This window comes from Macaca nemestrina, chromosome 14 (assembly GCF_043159975.1).
Source record: "Macaca nemestrina isolate mMacNem1 chromosome 14, mMacNem.hap1, whole genome shotgun sequence".
In the NCBI taxonomy this organism is placed as follows: domain Eukaryota; kingdom Metazoa; phylum Chordata; class Mammalia; order Primates; family Cercopithecidae; genus Macaca; species Macaca nemestrina.
Genome location: NC_092138.1, coordinates 18,307,988 through 18,327,770, shown reverse-complemented (window position 1 = coordinate 18,327,770; position 19,783 = coordinate 18,307,988). Strand labels below are relative to the sequence as shown.

Here is a 19,783-nt window from a genome sequence, read left to right as displayed (position 1 = left end):
GAAGTATTTCCCCAGTGTATTAAAGACTTGATACACGGCTGAGAGTCTGCCACCACCCAGAGGCTGCCGTAATCCTGGTTGACTCTGGTATCTACAAAGACAACCCCCCAACATCTTCATCGTGGTCTTGGACCCCCTCATCTCTAGTGAACATCTGCCCTCCTCACCTTCAGTTACCTGTATTGACATGTTCACAAAGAAGAACTTGTCATCACCCCTGTGTCCCCTCCAAATTCTAATCATCCCATCCACACAACCTACTGTGGCTCCAGTCAGCCAGAGTGCTCCACGTTCTATTTCCAACTTACCACTGTCTCCCAAGCTCTAGCCACTTCTTCTCCCCTGGATTACTGTGTAGTCCCCAGACTAGTTGTCTTTTCATTTTGCCACCTACACTCCATTCTTCATCCAACAATCAGAAGACCATTTGAAGACGTTAACTGAATCGTGTCACTTTTTTTTGCACAAGTCTCCAGATTCATATTCGTACTCATCACAGCCTACATGGCCCTTTTTAGTTTGGCCTTACCTGTCCCTTCATATCCTATATGCTCTCCATCAAATGCACTCTGGCCTCCTGGCTTATTTCTGGTCAAGGCCTTTACATTTGCCGTTCCCTCTGCCTGGCACATTCCCCGTTACTTATTTGTAAGGCCTGTGTCGTTCCTTCAGCTCTCAGCCCATATGCTGCCTCTTCAGAGAGGGCCACCTGATGGCCACTCTGTGCACCCCTACTCTCTTTTATCTGAAACTGTGTGTGTATATTTAATGCTATTTTCCACTGTTTGAGGTTACTTATTTATATTTATCTGTTACCTGTTTTCCCCTCTAGGATGTATATTAGTGTAAGGATAGGGACTTTGTCAGTATTGTTCACCTCTGATTTCCCAGCACCTGATGGTAACTAGAACATACGAGGCATTTAGGAAGTATTTGCTGAATAAATGAATAATTAGCATGCGCTCTTGCTCTGGCCTTTGAATTTGCCATACTCCTAATCATCATACTATCTTCAGACAATTTGTACCCATTCTTAATATTGCAGCCCCATTGCCATTTCCTCTGTCCTTTTCACTCTGTCAAATTCCTAGACTACCATGCATTGTTCATCACACTGACCATCTGACATTTTGATAGTTATTTATGTGCATATCTCACTAATGAATGTGCCCCTCAGGCTGTAACTTCAGGAGAACAAGGTGTGTGCATTTCTTTCTTATTCCATTCTTACCATAGTGCTTGGCACACTGGGATACTCAAGAAACGTGTGTTAAGTGAATGTATATTAGTAAATTGTCATGTGATTGAACATCTTCTCCCCCTTTCTGTTTTATTATCTCTACTAATAATTTAATTCCATGACTACTCTGGCTGGAGATTCCTTAAATGTCCACATTCTTTGGGATTCTGTATCTGGTCTGCTTCTCACTGCATAATCTGCTCTGGGATTCTTATTTCTGTCCCCTTAGCTTCAGACATCACTTCTTTATGGATGATTTCTAACCTGACCTCTCTCCTGAATCATAGCTGTTTGGATTTCTGCCCTGAAGTTCAAGAAAACCAATTCCTTCACCTCCCTGTAGGTGTACCCTTGAGTTATGCTTCCCTGTCATCTTCACTAGGTAATGCAGTCTACGTGGTCACCCAGGTTCTAAGCCCTGGGTCCTCTTCAGCATCTCTCTCTCAGGTCACCCATCCAGTGTATCTCCAAGTCCTGTTGATTTGATGCAAGAAACGTCTTCTGTCCATTGGCTTCCTAGCTTCCCACATCCTTCCCCTCCAGCAAGTCTCACGTACTATGTTCTACAACACTCTGTCATCTGCAGAGGAAGTAAGCCTGCCACTGTCTGGTGCCTTCATCTTCCACAGCCTCAATGCATGCTTCATTTTTTCTGGGAACATTCAGGTAGTTGAGGACCATTCGATAACGGACTGAATTTTGATGAATGTGGCCGGCCTGTAAATGTTTGCATTAAGGAACGATAAACTTTTAATTTAATTCTACAGCTTCCGCAGTTTGGTCCAGCCTCCTGTCCTTTGTGCACCCACAATGCTTTCCCTTGGTGTGTCTTTTGTGAACTACTTTCCATAAGCAGAGCAGATTCCCAAGCTCCGTGCCCAAGTAGAATAGCATTGTTTCTAAAATGGGCTGTTGCCTGTGATAGTCCCCAGTATAGGCCCAGCTGCCGCCTGCCTGCCTCTGGTGTCTTCTGCTTCCAGAAACATGCATCACAATAGCCTCACTCGCCCCTTCCTGACTTCAGTGCCCTAAAAATAAAAATGAGTGTGTTGAGGGAGATGCTCTTACTTAAGTTGCATTTTAGAACCAAATGCTTTCACCACCTGAGGGCTTTCCCTGGAAACGAACTGGAGATGGAACTGCTGAGAGATACTCACAGGCGGGCCTTTGGGGCTGTCAGGACGCTTTTGTAGGTTCTCATTCCATTTGGATTTTTTAGAATTTGTGATTGTCAAGTCTGATCAAGGTTTTAAACTAGGGCTTTATCATTTTGTTTTTCTTTTCACATCTGTCATTTCAACATCTAAGCCTAGAGGCTCTCAACTCCTTAAGCTTCCTGATTTTGGCCTACTCATCTCCCTTAGTAAGTCCCTTGCCTGAAGTGAATTGATCTGTAGGCAAGGCCTCATCACAGGCCTCTGATTCATCCAAAGGAGAAGGCAATGCAGGTTTATAGAGAATCCCTGAAGGTGGCTGCTGCACTTGACATTGGTTATCTCATTGAATTCTGTGAGGTATAGGTAGCATTCTCTTCATTTTAGAGATTAGAACTGCAGTTTAGAGATTCTAAGTAACTACTGATGTCTCACAGCAGTTTGTACAGAGTCAGCCTGAGATCTAGCTCTGTAGCAGCCTAGCTGTATGATTCTGGAAATTATGTTCTTTACACTGTATGGGTACATTCGATTTGTTCGTAAATCACAAGTGGCACTGAAGGTGTTTTGTTTCTATCTCATTACACTGAACAGTTAAGGGACATTTTTTACATTCCCCTCTTTCTTTTTTCCTCTCCATTGCCTTAGAGCATACTCCTTCCATGTTAGCGCAGACGGTCAGATGCAGCCTGTCCCTTTTCCCCCCGATGCCCTCATCGGACCCGGAATCCCCCGGCATGCTCGCCAGATCAACACCCTCAACCACGGGGAGGTGGTGTGCGCGGTGACCATCAGCAACCCCACGAGACACGTGTACACAGGCGGGAAGGGCTGCGTCAAGGTCTGGGACATCAGCCACCCTGGCAATAAGAGTCCTGTCTCCCAGCTCGACTGTCTGGTGAGTGAACATGGATGAACAAGACTTAGACTTTCATTCAGAAAACAGGAGGAGCTGATGAGAGAACTGTATGTATGAGCAACACCACACAGTATTGATCCCAGGTGGATAGTTGCTCTTCAGGGGATTGCGATCTTTCACTTAGAGTATGTCTTTCGTTTCCTAGAGACACAGTGATCTAGTTCTTCGTGTGTGGCATGTGCACCATACTGATTTCATTAACTCTGCCTCCCATGGGAAAAGACAAACCTCTTGTTTTCCCCTCCGATGGTTAAGCAAACTAAGAGCCCATACAGTGACTTTATGAGCGTGCACCTAAATATCATCTGTCACATGTAAAGAGTAACTTACTGCCTCATGTGGCAAATACTAGATAGCCCCTCAGCTGCTACATTGGCCTTAGCCCTTGAGTTCTTTAGGAAATGTCAGTTTAGTAGAATTTTTGCTATAGCATGAGGCTACATCAGTTGAACATAATTAAATATACATAAGATTCCCGTAACCTCATGAGCTAGGAGGAACTTTTTTTTTTTCTGTTACTTAACACTCCATGATCAAGTCTTACCTCTGGTGCAGCTTCATCAAACGCATGATGCCCTTTAGTCACGTAATGCAGGCCCAGGCAAAAGGAACAGACTGCCAGGGAGATATCCCTGAAACTTTCTTGCCATCAGTAGCAGGACCTTTCAGCAGCAGAACTGAGCCTGAGTCTACAAAGGTTCCAGGTTTGGATACTCCAAGACTGTAAGAGCTCCTGCATTAGTGTACGTGTGTATCTGTGTGTGCAGATGATGCAAGCAGTTGGTTAATTTGGTGGTGGTGGGAGTGGGTTTAGAGCTTTGCATTTTGATGCTAATTAAGATTAAATATCTCAGTACTACATTTTGTAGATCAAGTTTAAGTACTTCCCTAATATCATGTAATTTTCTAGCATTAATCCACTTTATCATTGTCATAAGTATAAATGGCTCATTAAACCAGGAGGGAACACAATACTTTTATGGATTTCTGCTCTCATGTTAATGCTGTTTTCCTTTCCTCATGAGTAATCTCTTGATGGTTTTTGTCTCTACAGAACAGGGATAACTACATCCGTTCCTGCAGATTGCTCCCTGATGGTCGCACCCTAATTGTCGGAGGGGAAGCCAGTACTTTGTCCATTTGGGACCTGGCGGCTCCAACCCCACGCATCAAGGCAGAGCTGACATCCTCGGCCCCCGCCTGCTATGCCCTGGCCATCAGCCCCGATTCCAAGGTCTGCTTCTCATGCTGCAGCGATGGCAACATCGCTGTGTGGGATCTGCACAACCAGACCTTGGTGAGGTAGGTTAGCAGGATCTGTTACCAGGTTGTGAGGAGGAGCCGATTTTACCATATTTTGCCAAAGTACTGTGTATGTAGGTATGGGGTGTGTGTGTGTGTGTGTGTGTGTGTGTGTGTGAAGGGATATCTTACTAAAAATTGTTCAGAACAGGTCCATTTTAAGATGTTAAAAACAAATTATCAGTATAAAAATCTGGTTTTCTATAGTACTTGAACTTCATAAAATGAGGTTTTTTTCTTCCTTGACATTATACTAAAGCATCACCAATTTGTTTTAACAAAATGAGGTCAGTTTGACATAATTAATATACATAAGGTTTCCATGACCTCATGAGCTCCTTAGACATCTGTAATTTGCCATCTGTGTTTGCTAACAAACCATTACTGTTGATAGAGCCTCACTGAGAAGATTTACAGTATATGGTACTGTCTTGGGTGCCATAGACATCAGTGTATGGTACTGGCTTGAGTGCCATAGACATCTAACAGGTTCATTCCTTCAGCAGGTATTTAGCAACTCCCATGGGCCTATGCACTGTATTGGGTGCAACTCATTCTGAAATGGTCTAGATTATCTGTTGTCCCACCTTTGAGGTTGGATAGATAAAACTTTACAAGTGAGATTATAAAGGGTTGGTGTTGGTAGATGGGAAAAGCTCTGAAACGATTCTCTAGGTGTCAATACCTAAGAGATTAGCAAGCAAGTAGAATGATCAGCTACAGAGTATGAAAAGGTTGTAATCAGAGGTAGCTACAAGTCATGTGTGTGAAAGAAGAGGACTTTACTATCTGTTATTTCAAAGGACTGAAACCTATAGATTCCAAAACAAATCATCACTTTCATTGCTTATCAGGCAGGCTCTTATGTGAAGCTGCTTCTAACCCTTTTTTCTCCTGGTGACCTTGGTACATTTTGCCATGAGTGATTCCTGGGCCAGTAGTTCACACTGAGTATCTTTTCCAGGTGCCTTACTTGAGAGCCTCGCCTTCCGTCTTGCACAGCCACCCACAGACACATTGCTGCTCATTGGCAGGACTAGTTCTGTCGCTCCCTGTGCCATCCCCAGTCCTTTCTAAAAGGGAAAATTAAATTCTCTCTCCCTCACAGCACAGTGTTAGAATAGGTCTCAGAATATATCTTTGATTAGTTCATATTACGTGTAGGCGTGTTTCCTTTTGTTAATTTCAAATTTTTTTTTTCATTAGTAATATCAATCATGTTTTCATGAAAAAGTAATTAGAAGAATTCCTAAGTATTCAAAATCAAGCAAAAAGTGCAGGACATTTGGCATCTCCGTTAAACTTTAATCTCTTCATATATGCTTTGTTACTACTTTGAATAATTAGAAACCATAATAAACCAAAATGAAATCTACAAATAAGGCCTGGATTGAAATTGAATCATCAAGGAATTCTAAATTGAGTTTAACTAAAAGCTAACTTTTCAAGGGCTTTCCCTCCATTTTGACATTTTCAGGCAATTCCAGGGCCACACGGACGGAGCCAGCTGTATTGACATTTCTAATGATGGCACCAAGCTCTGGACGGGCGGTTTGGACAACACGGTGAGGTCCTGGGACCTGCGTGAGGGGCGGCAGCTGCAGCAGCACGACTTCACCTCCCAGGTATGATCTGTGGCTGAGGCATTTCAAAGATAGGGTTTTAGGCTGAGGTGGGCATATCACCAGGTTGGGAAATCAAGACCATCCTGGCCAACATGGTGAAACCCCATCTCTACTAAAAGTACAAAACTTAGCTGGGCATAGTGGCATGCGCCTGTAAATCCTGACTACTCAGGAGGCTGTGGCAGGAGAATCGCTTGAACCTAGGAGGCTGAGATTGCGCCACTGCATTCCAGCCTGGCGACAGAGCAAGACTCTGTCTCAAAATAAAAAAAATAAAAAAGATACAGTTTTATGAAACATACCACCTACTGAAAGAAGAGGCAGTTCACTTACCGTGTGATGTCACTTTTGATTCTGGATTAACCACTTTGAAATCTCATTACTTTGAAATCATCCATTTGACTTTGGTTTTCCACTGTACAATTCAAATTATCTTGATTTTCTTCATAATGTAAGTAGTATCTGTAGAAGGGATAGTACCTCCCAGATGAAAGAAGTGTGTCCACTGTGGCCACTGTCACCATCACCTGTTTTAATTCTAGATCTTTTCTCTGGGCTACTGCCCAACTGGAGAGTGGCTTGCAGTGGGGATGGAGAACAGCAATGTGGAAGTTTTACATGTCACCAAGCCAGACAAATACCAACTACATCTTCATGAGAGCTGTGTGCTGTCGCTCAAGTTTGCCCATTGTGGTAAGCAAGCACCTTTTGTCCATTTTCTGTCAACCAGAATTGTTCCTTCCCCCTTCCTGTGTTATTTCCAAGTCGAATCCTTGAGTTCATTACCATGCCCCTCTTCAGAATTCTGTTACTTCCTGATACATGCCTGCTTCCCCAACACCATGTAATTTTCTGGCATTAATCCACTTTAACCTTAAGGATTAATGACTCATTAAATCCAGAAAGATAGACTTTATTTTTGAAGCGAAAGTTACTTTTTTACAAATGAATGAGTTTTCTGTGAATAGTTTGATGTTCTATAAAGCACATCTTGGTGTCTGACAAAGTAACACAAACATTGCCTTTTTCAAAACCCTTTACCTGTAGGCAAATGGTTTGTAAGCACTGGAAAGGACAACCTTCTGAATGCCTGGAGAACACCTTATGGGGCCAGTATATTCCAGGTAACATGGAACTTGTTAACTACCACTTATGTTTGTTTAATCAAGCTCTCTGTGCATTCTCTCAGATTAATAATGTGCAGAAGTGTCCTGGCAGGTCAGAGCTAGTATTATGCACATTGTACAGAGAAGGAAACTGTGTCCAAGGGGAGGTTAAGTGTCACAGCAAAGCCATGGAGCTGGGGATAGTCCCCAGTGTTCTGCGCTCAGAGCCAGTGCTGTGCCTGATTCAGTGCTCACTGTTGCTTCATCATGAATTCCTTTTTGGAGTAGAGGTTTTATGTCTTCTGGGAATTTTGCACATGTATGTCTTTTTTAATTTTTAATTTTAAAAGTCGAGCATTTTGCTTAAATACGCTCTTGTTAGTAGTAGTAGTTTTTTTATTTTTCCAAAGAAGAGTGCTATGAAAACGTTTGATAAAAATCAGTTTTATAAACTTTTACTTTTCCTGTTGACTCAGTGGAACTTTGTATAGCTTGTGAAATTATTTGTAGAAGGACCAAATTGTAGACATAGTACCCATATATGCACGTGTACACACACACTCTCTCCTCCTCTCTCCTACTGGTACGTGAGAATTTCATAGGCAAGGTGAAAGACTTGCCTTTATTAACCTTCTATATTTAGGATGTTATTTCCTAGTGTTCTTTTCTAGAAGTAATATAATAGACTTGCAGTTTTCTTGACCAAGTGGTATTAAGTCATCATAAAGTAGATTAATTCCATCGAATCCAAAATAGTATGCAAGATAATAAGTAGGGCAAAAAAAGCCAATTGTTGCAGTCATGAAGCTTCTAATTTATTTTTTTTAATTTATTTTTCTTTTTTATTATATTTTAAGTTCTAGGGTACATGTGCACAACATGCAGGTTTATTACATATGTGTACATGTACCATGTTGGTGTGCTGCACCCATTAACTCGTCATTTACATTAGGTATATCTCCTAATGCTATCCTTCCCCACTCCCCCCACCCCACAACAGACTTCAGTGTGTGATGAAGTGACATCACTTCCTGTGTCCAAGTGATCTCATTGTTCAACTCCCACCTATGAGTGAGAACGTGCAGTGTTTGGTTTTCTGTTCTTGCAATAGTTTGCTGAGAATGATGGTTTCCAGCTGCATCCATGTCCCTACAAAGGACACAAACTCATCCTTTTTTATGGCTGCATAGTATTGCATGGTGTATATGTGCCACATTTTTTTAATCCAGTTTGTCACTGATGGGCATTTGGGTTGGTTCTAAGTCTTTGCTGTTGTGAATAGTGCCGCAATAAACATACATGTGCATGTGTCTTTATAGCAACATGATTTATAATCCTTTGGGTATATCCCCAGTAATGGGATGGCTGGGTCAAATGGTATTTCTAGTTCTAGATCCTTGAGGAATCGCCACACTGTCTTCCACAATGATTGAACTCGTTTACAGTCCCACCAGCAGTGTAAAAGTGTTCCTATTTCTCCACATCCTCTGCAGCACCTGTTGTTTCCTCACTTTTTAATGATCGCCATTCTAAGTGGTGTGAGACGGTATCTCATTGTGGTTTTGATTTGCATTTCTCTGATGGCCAGTGATGATGAGTGAGCATTTTTTCATGTGTCTGTTGGCTGTATGAATGTCTTCTTTAGAGAAGTGTCTGTTCATATCCTTTGCCCACTTGTTGATGGGGTTTTTTTTCCTTGTAAATTTGTTTGAGTTCTTTGTAGGTTCTGGATATTAGCCCTTTGTCAGATGAGTAGATTGCAAAAGTTTTCTCCCATTCTGTAGGTTGCCTGTTCACTCTGATGGTAGTTTCTTTTGCTGTGCAGAAGCTCTTTAGTTTAATTAGATCCCATTTGTCAATTTTGGCTTTCATTGCCATTGCTTTTGGTGTTTTAGACATGAAGTCCTTGCCCATGCCTATGTCCTGAATGGTATTACCTAGGTTTTCTTCTAGAGTTTTTATGATTTTAGGTCTAACATTTAAGTCTCTAACCCATCTTGAATTAATTTTTGTATAAGGCATAAGAAAAGGATCCAGTTTCAGCTTTCTACATATGGCTAGCCAGTTTTCCCAGCACCATTTATTAAATAGGGAATCCGTTCCCCATTTCTTGTTATTGTCAGGTTTGTCAAAGATCAGATGGTTGTAGATGTGTGGTGTTATTTCTGAGGGCTCTGTTCTGTTCCATTGGTCTATATCTCTGTTTTGGTACCAGTACCATGCTGTTTTGGTTACTGTACCCTTGTGGTAAAATTTGAAGTCAGGTAGCATGGTGCCTCCAGCTTTGTTCTTTTGGCTTAAGGTTGTCTTGGCAATGAGGGTTCTCTTTTGGTTCCATATGAACTTTAAAGTAGTTTTTTCCAATTCTGTGAAGAAAGTCATTGGTAGCTTAATGGGGATGGTATTGAATCTATAAATTACCTTGGGCAGTATGGCCATTTTCACAATATTGATTCTTCCTGTCCATGAACATGGAATGTTCTTCCATTTATTTGTGTCCTCTTTTATTTCATTGAGCAGTGATTTGTAGTTCTCCTTGAAGAGGTCCTTCACATCCCTTGTAAGTTGGATTCCTAGGTATTTTATTCTCTTTGAAGCAATTGTGTATGGGAGTTCACTCATGATTTGGCTCTCTGTTTGTCTGCTACTGGTGTATAAGAATGCTAGTGACTTTTGCGCATTGCTTTTGTATCCTGAGACTTTGCTGAAGTTGCTTATCAGCCTAAGGATATTTTGGGCTGAGACAATGGGGTTTTCTAAATATACAATCATGTCATCTGCAAACAGGAACAATTTGACTTCCTCTTCTCCTAATTGAATACCTTTTATTTCTTTCTCTTGTCTGATTGCCCTGGCGAGAACTTCCAACACTATGTTGAATAGGAATGATGAGAGAGGGCATCCCTGTCTTGTGCCAGTTTTCAAGGGGAATGCTTCCAGTTTTTTCCCATTGAGTATGATATTGGCTGTGGGTTTGTCATAAATAGCTCTTATTATTTTGAAGTATGTTCCATCAATACCGAATTTATTGAGAGTTTTTATCATGAAGGGCTGTTGAATTTTGTCAAAGGCCTTTTCTGCATCTATTGAGATAATCTATGTGGTTTTTGTCTTTGGTTCTGTTTATATGCTGGATTACGTTAATTGATTTGCGTAGGTTGAACCAGCCTTGCATCCCAGGGATGAAGCCCACTTGATCATAGTGTATACGCTTTTTGATGTACTGCTGGATTCAGTTTGCAAGTATTTTACTGAGGATTTTTGCATCGATGTTTCATCAGGGATATTGGTCTAAAATTCTCTTTTTTTGTTCTGTCTCTGCCAGACTTTGGTATCAGGATGATGTTGGCCTCATAAAATGAGTTAGGGAGGATTTCCTCTTTTTCTATTGATTGGAATAATTTCAGAAGGAATGCTACCAGCTCCTCCTTGTACTCTAGTAGAATTCGGCTGTGAATCCGTGTGGTCCTGGACTTTTTTTTGGTTGGTAGGCTATTATTGCCTCAATTTCAGAGCCTGTTATTGGTCTATTTACGGATTCAAATTCTTCCTGGTTTAGTCTTGGGAGAGTATGTGTGTCCAGGAATGTATCCATTTCTTCTAGGTTTTCTAGTTTATTTGCATAGAGGTGTTTATAGTATTCTTTGATGGTGGTTTGTATATCCATGGGGTCGGTGGTGATATCCCCTTTATCATTTTTTATTGTGTCTGTTTGATTCTTTTCTCTTTTCTTCTTTATTAGTCTTGCTAGCGGTCTGTCAATTTTGTTGGTCTTTTCAAAAAACCAGTTCCTGGATTCATTGATTTTTTTTGAAGGGTTTTTTTTTGTGCGTCTCTATCTTCTTCAGTTCTGCTCTGATCTTAGTTATTTCTTGCCTTCTGCTAGCTTTTGAATGTGTTTGCTCTTGCTTCTCTGGTTCTTTTAATTGTGATGTTAGGGTGTCTATTTTTGATCTTTTCTGCTTTCTCTTGTGGGCATTTAGTGCTATAAATTTCCCTCTACATACTGCTTTAAATGTGTCCCAGAGATTCTGGTATGTTGTATCTTTGTTCTCATTGGTTTCAAAGAACATCTTTATTTCTGCCCTCATTTCATTATGTACCCAGTAGTCATTCAGGAGCAGGTTGTTCAGTTTCCATGTAGTTGGGCAGTTTTGATTGAGTTTCTTAGTCCTGAGTTCTAGTTTGATTGCACTGTGGTCTGAGAGACAGTTTGTTATAATTTCTGTTCTTTTACATTTGCTGAGGAGTGCTTTACTTCCAACTATGTGGTCAATTTTGGAATAAGTGCGATGTGGTGCTGAGAAGAATGTATATTCTGTTGATTTTGGGTGGAGAGTTCTGTAGATGTCTATCAGGTCCGCTTGGTGCAGAGTTGAGTTCAATTCCTGGATATCCTTGTTAACTTTCTGTCTCATTGATCTGTCTAATGTTGACAGTGGGCTGTTAAAGTCTCCCATTATTATTGTGTGGGAGTCTAAGTCTCTTTGTAAGTCTCTAAGGACTTGCTTTATGAATCTAGGTGCTCCTGTATTGGGTGCATATATATTTAGGATAGTTAGCTCTTCCTGATGAATTGATCCCTTTACCATTATGTAATGGCCTTCTTTGTCTCTTTTGATCTTTGTTGGTTTAAAGTCTGTTTTATCAGAGACTAGGATTGCAACCCCTGCCCTTTTTTGTTTTCCATTTGCTTGGTAGATCTTCCTCCATCCCTTTATTTATTTTGAACCTATGTGTGTCTCTGCACGTGAGATGGGTCTCCTGGATACAGCAAACTGACGAGTGTTGACTCCTTATCCAATTTGCCAGTCTGTGTCTTTTAATTGGAGCATTTAGTCCATTTACATTTAAGGTTAATATTGTTATGTGTGAACTTGATCCTGTCATTATGATGTTAACTGGTTATTTTGCTTGTTAGTTGATGCAGTTTCTTCCTAGCATTGATGGTCTTTACATTTTGGCATGTTTTTGCAGTGGCTGCTACCAGTTGTTCCTTTCCATGTTTAGTGTTTCCTTCAGAATCTCTTGTAGGGCAGGCCTGGTGGTGACAAAATCTCTCAGCATTTGCTTGTCTGTAAAGGATTTTATTTCTCCTTCACTTATGAAACTTAGTTTGACTGGATATGAAATTCTGTGTTGAAAATTCTTTTCTTTAAGAATGTTGAATACTGGCCCCCACTCTCTTCTGGCTTGTAGGGTTTCTGCCAAGAGATCCGATGTTAGTCTGATGGGCTTCCCTTTGTGGGTAACCTGACCTTTCTCTCTGGCTGCCCTTAACATTTTTTTCCTTCATTTCAACTTTGGTGAATCTGACAATTATGTTTCTTGGAGTTGCTCTTCTCAAGGAGTATCTTTGTGGTGTTCTCTGTATTTCCTGAATTTCAGTGTTGGCCTGCCTTGCTAAGTTGGGGAAGTTCTCCTGAATAATATCCTGCAGAGTGTTTTCCAACTTGGTTCCATTCTCCCCTTCACTTTCAGGTACACCAATCAGACGTAGATTTGGTCTTTTCACATGGTCCCATATTTCTTGGAATCTTTGTTCATTTCTTTTTACTCTTTTTTTCTCTAAACTTCTCTTCTCGCTTCATTTCATTCATTTGATCTTCAATCACTGATACCCTTTCTTCCAGTTGATCGAGTCGGTTACTGAAGCTTGTACATTTGACACGTAGTTCTTATGTCATGGTTTTCATCTCTATCAGGTTGTTTAAGGACTTCTCTGCATTGGTTATTCTAGTTAGCCATTCATCAGATCTTTTTACAAGGTTTTTAGTTTCTTTCCACTGGGATCGTAATTCCTCCTTTAGCTCAGAGAAGTTTGATTGTCTGAAGTCTTCTTCTCTCAACTCATCAAAGTCATTCTCCGTCCAGCTTTGTTCCATTGCTGGAGAGGAGCTACATTCCTTTTGAAGGGGAGAGGCACTCTGATTTTTAGAATTTCCAGCTTTTCTGTTCTGCTTTTTCCCCATCTTTGTGGTTTTATCTACCTTTGGTCTTTGATGAGGGTGACATACAGAGGGAGTTTTGGTGTGGATGTCCTTTCTGTTAGTTTTCCTTCTAACAGTCAGGACCCTCAGCTGCAGATCTGTTGGAGTTTGCTCGAGGTCCACTCCAGACCCTGTTTGCCTGGGTATCAGCAGCGGAGGCTGCAGAAGAGTGAATATTGCTGAACTGCATATGTTGCTGTCTGATCGTTCCTTCGGAAGCTTTGTCTCAGAGGTGTACCCAGCCGTGTGAGGTGTGAGGTGTGAGGTGTCAGTCTGCCCCTAGTGTGGGAGGCCCCTAGCCTCCCAGTTAGGCTACTCGGGGGTCAGGGACCCACTTGAGCAGACAATCTGTCCGTTCTCAGATCTCAAACTCCGTGCTGGGAAAACCATTACTCTCTTCAATGCTCTCAGACAGGGACATTTATATCTGCAGAGGTTTCTGCTGTCTTTTGTTTGGCTATGCCCTGTCCCCAGAGGTGGAGTCTACAGAGGCAGGCAGGCAGGCAGACTTCCTTGAGCTGCGGTGGGCTCCACCCAGTTTGAGCTTCCAGGTAACTTTGTTTACCTACTTAAGCCTCAACAATGGTGGGCACCCCTCCCCCAGCCTCCCTGCCACCTTGCAGTTAGATCTCAGACTGCTGTGCTAGCAATGAGGGAGGCTCCATGGGTGTGGGACCCTCCAAGCCAGGTGCGGGATATAATCTCTTGATGTGCCATTTGCTAAGACCCTTGGAAAAGCGCAGTATTAGGGTGGGAGTGACCCGATTTTCCATGTGTTGTATGTCACGGTTTCCCTTGGCTAGGAAAGGGATTTCCCTTCCCCCTTGCGCTTCCCGGGTGAGGCGATGCCTCGCCCTGCTTTGGCTCTTGCTTGTTGGGCTGCACCCACTGTCCTGCACTGACTGTGTGACACGCCCCAGTGTGAGGAACCTGGTACCTCAATTGGAAATGCAGAAATCTCCCATCTTCTGTATTGCTCACCCAGGGAGCTGGAGTCTGGAGCTCTTCCTATTCGGCCATCTTGGTGCGGATCTCGAAACCTATAATTTAATACAGCATTTTTCATATCATGGATTATCACTTGTTAGATAGTCCCAACTGCACTTAAAAAAGTACATGTTTTATAGTAAGCCTAAGTACTGTCTTTAAGTGTTAAAGTATTCAGAGTCCTGGTTAAAATCCTGTGTTGTTTTCATTTTCAGTGAGCACAGTTTAGTTAAAAGTTAACATTGAATCCTTCATACTACAGTTGAATATAGTATATACAAAACTGTATGGTATGTTTTTCTTTTTAACTGTTGAACCTCTCCCCTCTTGCAAATTTGTGTTACATTTTAACAGTGGGAGCATTAGGCATTTCACTAGAAATAATTTTACATTCTTTTTTTTTTTTAATGTGTTTTCAGTGCCATTTCTCGTATCTGATCTCACTGAACTCTGCTGCATCCCTCTGAGGTGGTAGACAGGTAAAATGTCTACCTATTTGCTATTGTAAGGAAACTGAGGTGCAGACAGGTTAAGTGACCTGTGCCATGTTCCACAGCTCAACCTAACTCCAAGCCATCTGTTTGAAGTTGAGGGTTTTTCATGCCAATAACACCCCCCTCTTAACGGTAGAATAGGGCTTGAAATAAGGTCTTGCTTTGCCAGCAGAGGTGCTCAAACCATTGGCTTGCCTGCCTACCTGATGTCCCCAGGGCAGAAGCCTCCTGACTGACCCGGTGAGGTGTTGCCAAGGGTGGATCCGATCCACCTCTGCCATTTTAAGAAAGTGCCACGTGGTGGCTCATGCCTGTAATCTCATGCATAATTTGGGAGGTCAAAGCAAGAGGATCGCTTGAGCCCAGGAGTTTGAGACCAGCCTGGGCAACTTAGTGAGACCCTGTCTCTAGAAAAAGAAAGTTAAAAAATTAGGTGTAATGGGACACACCAATGTCATAGTCCCAGCAGTTCAGGAGACTGAGGTGGTAGGACTGCTTGAGCTCAGAAGGTCAAGGCTGCAGTGAGCTGTGGTCACACCACTGCAGTCCATCCTGAGTGACCGAGGGAGACCCTGTCTCGTTAAAAAATAAATAAATAAATAAATAAATAAATAAATAAATAAATAGGCAGCAACACTCTCTGTGACCACCTTTCACCTTTCCTTGACTGGGCTCCTGTTTGGTGAAGGAGCACGTTACATTTGCATTTGCTCCGAGTCCTCCATACTCATGGGATTTTCTTTCGGTATTTAACATTTTTGATTATATGTTTCTTTCCTAGTCCAAAGAATCCTCATCGGTGCTTAGCTGTGACATCTCCGTGGATGACAAATACATTGTCACTGGCTCTGGGGATAAGAAGGCCACGGTTTATGAAGTTATTTATTAAGGACAAATCTTCATGCAGACTGGACTCCTCCTGGTAGCACTTTGCTCTGTCATCCTTTTTGTTCACCCCCATCCCCGCATCTAAAAACCAAGGATTTCAGATACTCATTGCAGTTGTGGAGTTTAAATCCCCTTTCTTAACCTCACTTCCCACTTGCTATTGAATTGTGAATAGTCATTAAAAACCTGTGATACCAAATCTTCAGCTATCTACTTGGAAGAACATGGAATAAGCATACTTAACAGTGAACAGAATCTTTAATTATGTATTATATCTGTAATATATTTATTTTGTTTAAAGAAGGCTTTCTAACAATGACTGACTAAATAAAGCTGTCTGCTCCTGCATTGATAATGAAGGTGCGTTGTATTTGATACCCCTCCCCCCCTTTTTTTGGCAAAGGAGGGGAAAGGAAGGTTTAAAATAATTGATTTAAAATGTCACTAAATGTAGACTGATGACTGTATAGAGATGTGAAATGTATAATTACACATGGAAGCAATATGTTGCTGTGTTGTTATTAGGTTTTTTTGTTTTTGTTTTCTACATCTTTCAAAGACCTTTGGAAATTTGGCTGAACAATTAGAACACAACAGGCCATCTCATACTCATTTGGATCTATTTAGACGACGTTAACCAATATATCTATAGCTTTAGATTATATTCGATAAAAGTAATTGGACTTTTTTTCTTTTTTTGACTCGTTGACAAGTGTCTTTGTAATATGTTTTTAGTTCCCTTTTTTGTTGTATTATAGACAGATGAACAAATTAAATTTGGCCTCAAAGAGAGAACTTAATCCCTTCTGGATATTTTTGCCACATTTCTTTGCAAAAGGGAGATATATATATATATATCTTTAGTCAGTTTTGTTGTTATGAGAAATTATGGGTTATTTTGTGGCATGCTCTTTGGGAGCTGCACAGTTACGGGGAGGACTCCCACTGCTGTGCAAGTTAAGTCTTTCACAAAACAAGGACAGCAGAGGAGGGTTTGCAGAGACTCCCTCTGAAAAACACAAAGAATGGACTCTCTCCTGGGATGAGGACTTGCTTTCTTTACCTCCGGTTCTTTCCATGTCTTAGTTGGATGTCCCTGACATGGACACAGGCTGTGCCATTGTGCCAGAAACATGGTGTTATCTTTTATGTTGTTGTTGTTGCTGTTAAACTATAATATGTGACTTCTTTTTTTATTATTATTTTTTGTTTGAATGCTTTAAAAATCTTTTAAGTCTGTGGATCTGCTGATGTACAGTGCCTTTGCTGCTATGGATCAAAATCAAAAGAACCGTGTAGATATACTTTATTGTATAAGTAGAAAATTACTTAATTTCATACTAGAAATGGATGGATGCTGCAAGTTGAAATGGACTGTCCATTGACGTTCCTAATGTGGTAGCAGAAAAAAAAATGGTGTCTTAAGTGCTTAGTGTTTGATGTCATTAACAGTTTCGTAAAACTCTACAGTGTAGAAAGATTTTGATACTAAACTGTGCATTGTACATAGTTCTAATGCATTGTATTGACCACCAGTACTTCTATAATGGTAGATTGTTTGTGCATTCAGACTTTTAAGCATTAAACATAAATAACTTCTAGTATGCTTATTTTTCTAATTCTTTGTCTTGATGACATTAGTTTATTTTTTATCTTTGGCTGTGCCACTCCTATATATTAAAAATGCCTAGTTTTTTCAAGGGAGTTTGTTGTTAAGGTAATGTGGTTTTTTTGTTGTTGTTAAAGTAGTGTGGGTTTTTTCATTATTGCTACTTTTGTTTTGGTTTTGTCTTTACTTAAAAGGAGCTAGGAAAGGTAGGTGATAAAAGTTAACAGTGACCAGTTGGTGCTAAATATTTATTGAGTACCTCTTTGATTTGTAAAAGTACTGCCTATCAAAAGGTTATCATGTCCCTCAAACCCTTGATGCTTTAGAGGTATGCTGTTCAATATGGTTACCCTAGGCATATGTGGCTCTTTAAATTTATTAAAGTTAAATAAAACTAGAAATCCAATTTACCAGTCACACAAACTACATTTCAAGTGTCAAGTAGCCACATTTGGCTAATGGCTACCATATTGGACTGGACACATGAACGCGGCCTTTAAGTTAGCCCACGTAAACCATTGCCAGCCATTTGGGTTTGGGAAGCATTTCTAGCACACCACACTGAGATCTTTACACCAGGCTTCTTGGGCTGCTACTGGTTGGGTGGATGAAGATTCAGTATGAGGAGGAGTTTAAATTAAGAATTCTAAAGTCCTGGGACTCAAAAATCTGACATTTTAAGGTTCTACTAAGTAGGAAGATTGGAAGCCCCACACTATTCTGGAAGGATCGTCCGTAACAGAGATACTGACTTTGGTTGCTGAGTTAAGTACAGTATTCATCAATTGGACTGGAAGCCGCACTTCCAGTGTGATACCATGTGCGTTGTTACATCGAATGATGACACACAAGTCAGTCAAGGCTGGCTGAAAAATTAAAAACCATGAATAACACGGGGGTAAGTGATCATCTTCAAAGGTGTGTCACCTAGACAGGATGGTGGAGTTTATGTTGGACTGGGAAGGAATAATCTTCAATATCTGCTATGTACAGAGCACTGTACTGGCTTATATTACATATATATGTATAATGTGTATATAATACATACATACAATATTAGCCACCTACACATTATCTCAGGTTTTTCACAGCTCGTGTACCTGTATGATCCAAAGATTTAGCCTCAGGGAAGAGCGAGTCTGAGGAAGGTACTAATGCATCGAGTGTATCTGTACACACTGGAAGACTGGGGGCATCTGGAGTAAGGGAGGTGGTTATCCAGGTAAGGCACAGAGCAGAGTTGTCCATTGGACTGACACAGTGGACCATACATTGTCCTAATAACATCTGAACTCTGGGTGGCTTTGGAGAGGAGAAGCTGGCGATCCCTCGTAGAGTGGCAACCCCAGGGTCTGGACGGCAGCACCACATGGCCTCCACTGAGAGCTTGGATTCGCCTCGCCACATAAGACACTGCATCCACTTCCCCACAGCAGGGATTATGTGAACTTTCTCCTCTAGTGCCCAGCTTAGTACCAGGTTTATATAGTAGTAATCTTTGCTGAGTTGGGCAGATTAGGAGGGTAGTGAGCATGGAAATGTAAGTTCTTCCCACTTTTAAAGTATTCCTCCGTAAATTCATGTGTAACCTTATTAAAAATGTTTAAAAGATGAGAGAGCTTTGGAGTAAAATAGCTTTGGCACAAAAAATATGACACATGCATAGTGTGCACCTCTAGAAGGTGGAACGTGCCTGCCTCAAGGGGTTGGAATTCCTACTGGGTATCTGATGGGTGAAGCCTGTGATGCCTTTAATTGTCTTAAAGAAATCCAAAACATTGGCTGTTGAATGGAATGAAAAACTGAGACGAATGCATAGATTTAACTTTTTTAAACAAGTGGGCATCTGTTTCCTCTCATTGCTAATGTATTATCAAATTAAATTTTTATGTCTATATATTAATCTCAGCCCTGGCTTCATGTGCACAGAGTCTTGATGTTCTTGATATTGTAATTCTAATGTTAAAAGTAATTGCTTAAACTTGGTTTTTAAGTTAACCATCGTTTTTGCTTCAAATGTAGTCTTGCAGAGTCTGAAGAACAACAAAGACAGGAATCACCCTGAACCAGGGAAAACTTAGTTTCAATGAGAGGAGAGCAGAACTCTCAAGACACTACAAGCAAAACCAGAGTAAAGAAGGCATCATGAGCTTCCTAAGACTGGCAGGTCAAATGAGAGTGACAGACCCTAAGTCCTTAGAGTATGGATACATACCTCGCTTTGGGCCACTCTAGCAATATGGCTTCATAGTCTCAGCTGCAAGAGATCCAGCCTTGTCCTAAAACAGTATATGTTGGAACCTTAGCTGCAGCCTCAGAATACCTGCAAGTGGTTGAAAATTACACAGCCTTGGGATATCCAAAAACTTGGTTTCAAACCATCACACACAGCCATGAAATTCTGGGTTCCTGCAGCCAAAAGCAGGGGAAATGGATGTTCTTCAGCCAGGGGTAGCGTTCTCGTTAGAG

At 41.2% G+C, this 19,783-nt stretch overlaps 1 protein-coding gene across 19 annotated transcripts in view; it reads left to right on the top strand.

The window, feature by feature from the left end:
* LOC105498726 (TLE family member 4, transcriptional corepressor) overlaps positions 1-15,904 on the top strand; it is a 155,371-nt gene extending 139,467 nt beyond the window's left edge. For all 19 annotated transcript variants that reach the window (XM_011771012.2, XM_011771011.2, XM_011771014.2 and 16 more), the window contains 6 exons: positions 3,043-3,292; positions 4,368-4,615; positions 6,093-6,240; positions 6,783-6,933; positions 7,288-7,364; positions 15,599-15,904. In XM_011771012.2, the coding sequence (XP_011769314.1) occupies positions 3,043-3,292; positions 4,368-4,615; positions 6,093-6,240; positions 6,783-6,933; positions 7,288-7,364; positions 15,599-15,706 (982 nt within the window). In that variant the 3' untranslated portion in view covers positions 15,707-15,904. The remainder of the gene's footprint in view (positions 1-3,042; positions 3,293-4,367; positions 4,616-6,092; positions 6,241-6,782; positions 6,934-7,287; positions 7,365-15,598) is intronic.
* The last annotated feature ends 3,879 nt before the right edge of the window (positions 15,905-19,783 follow it).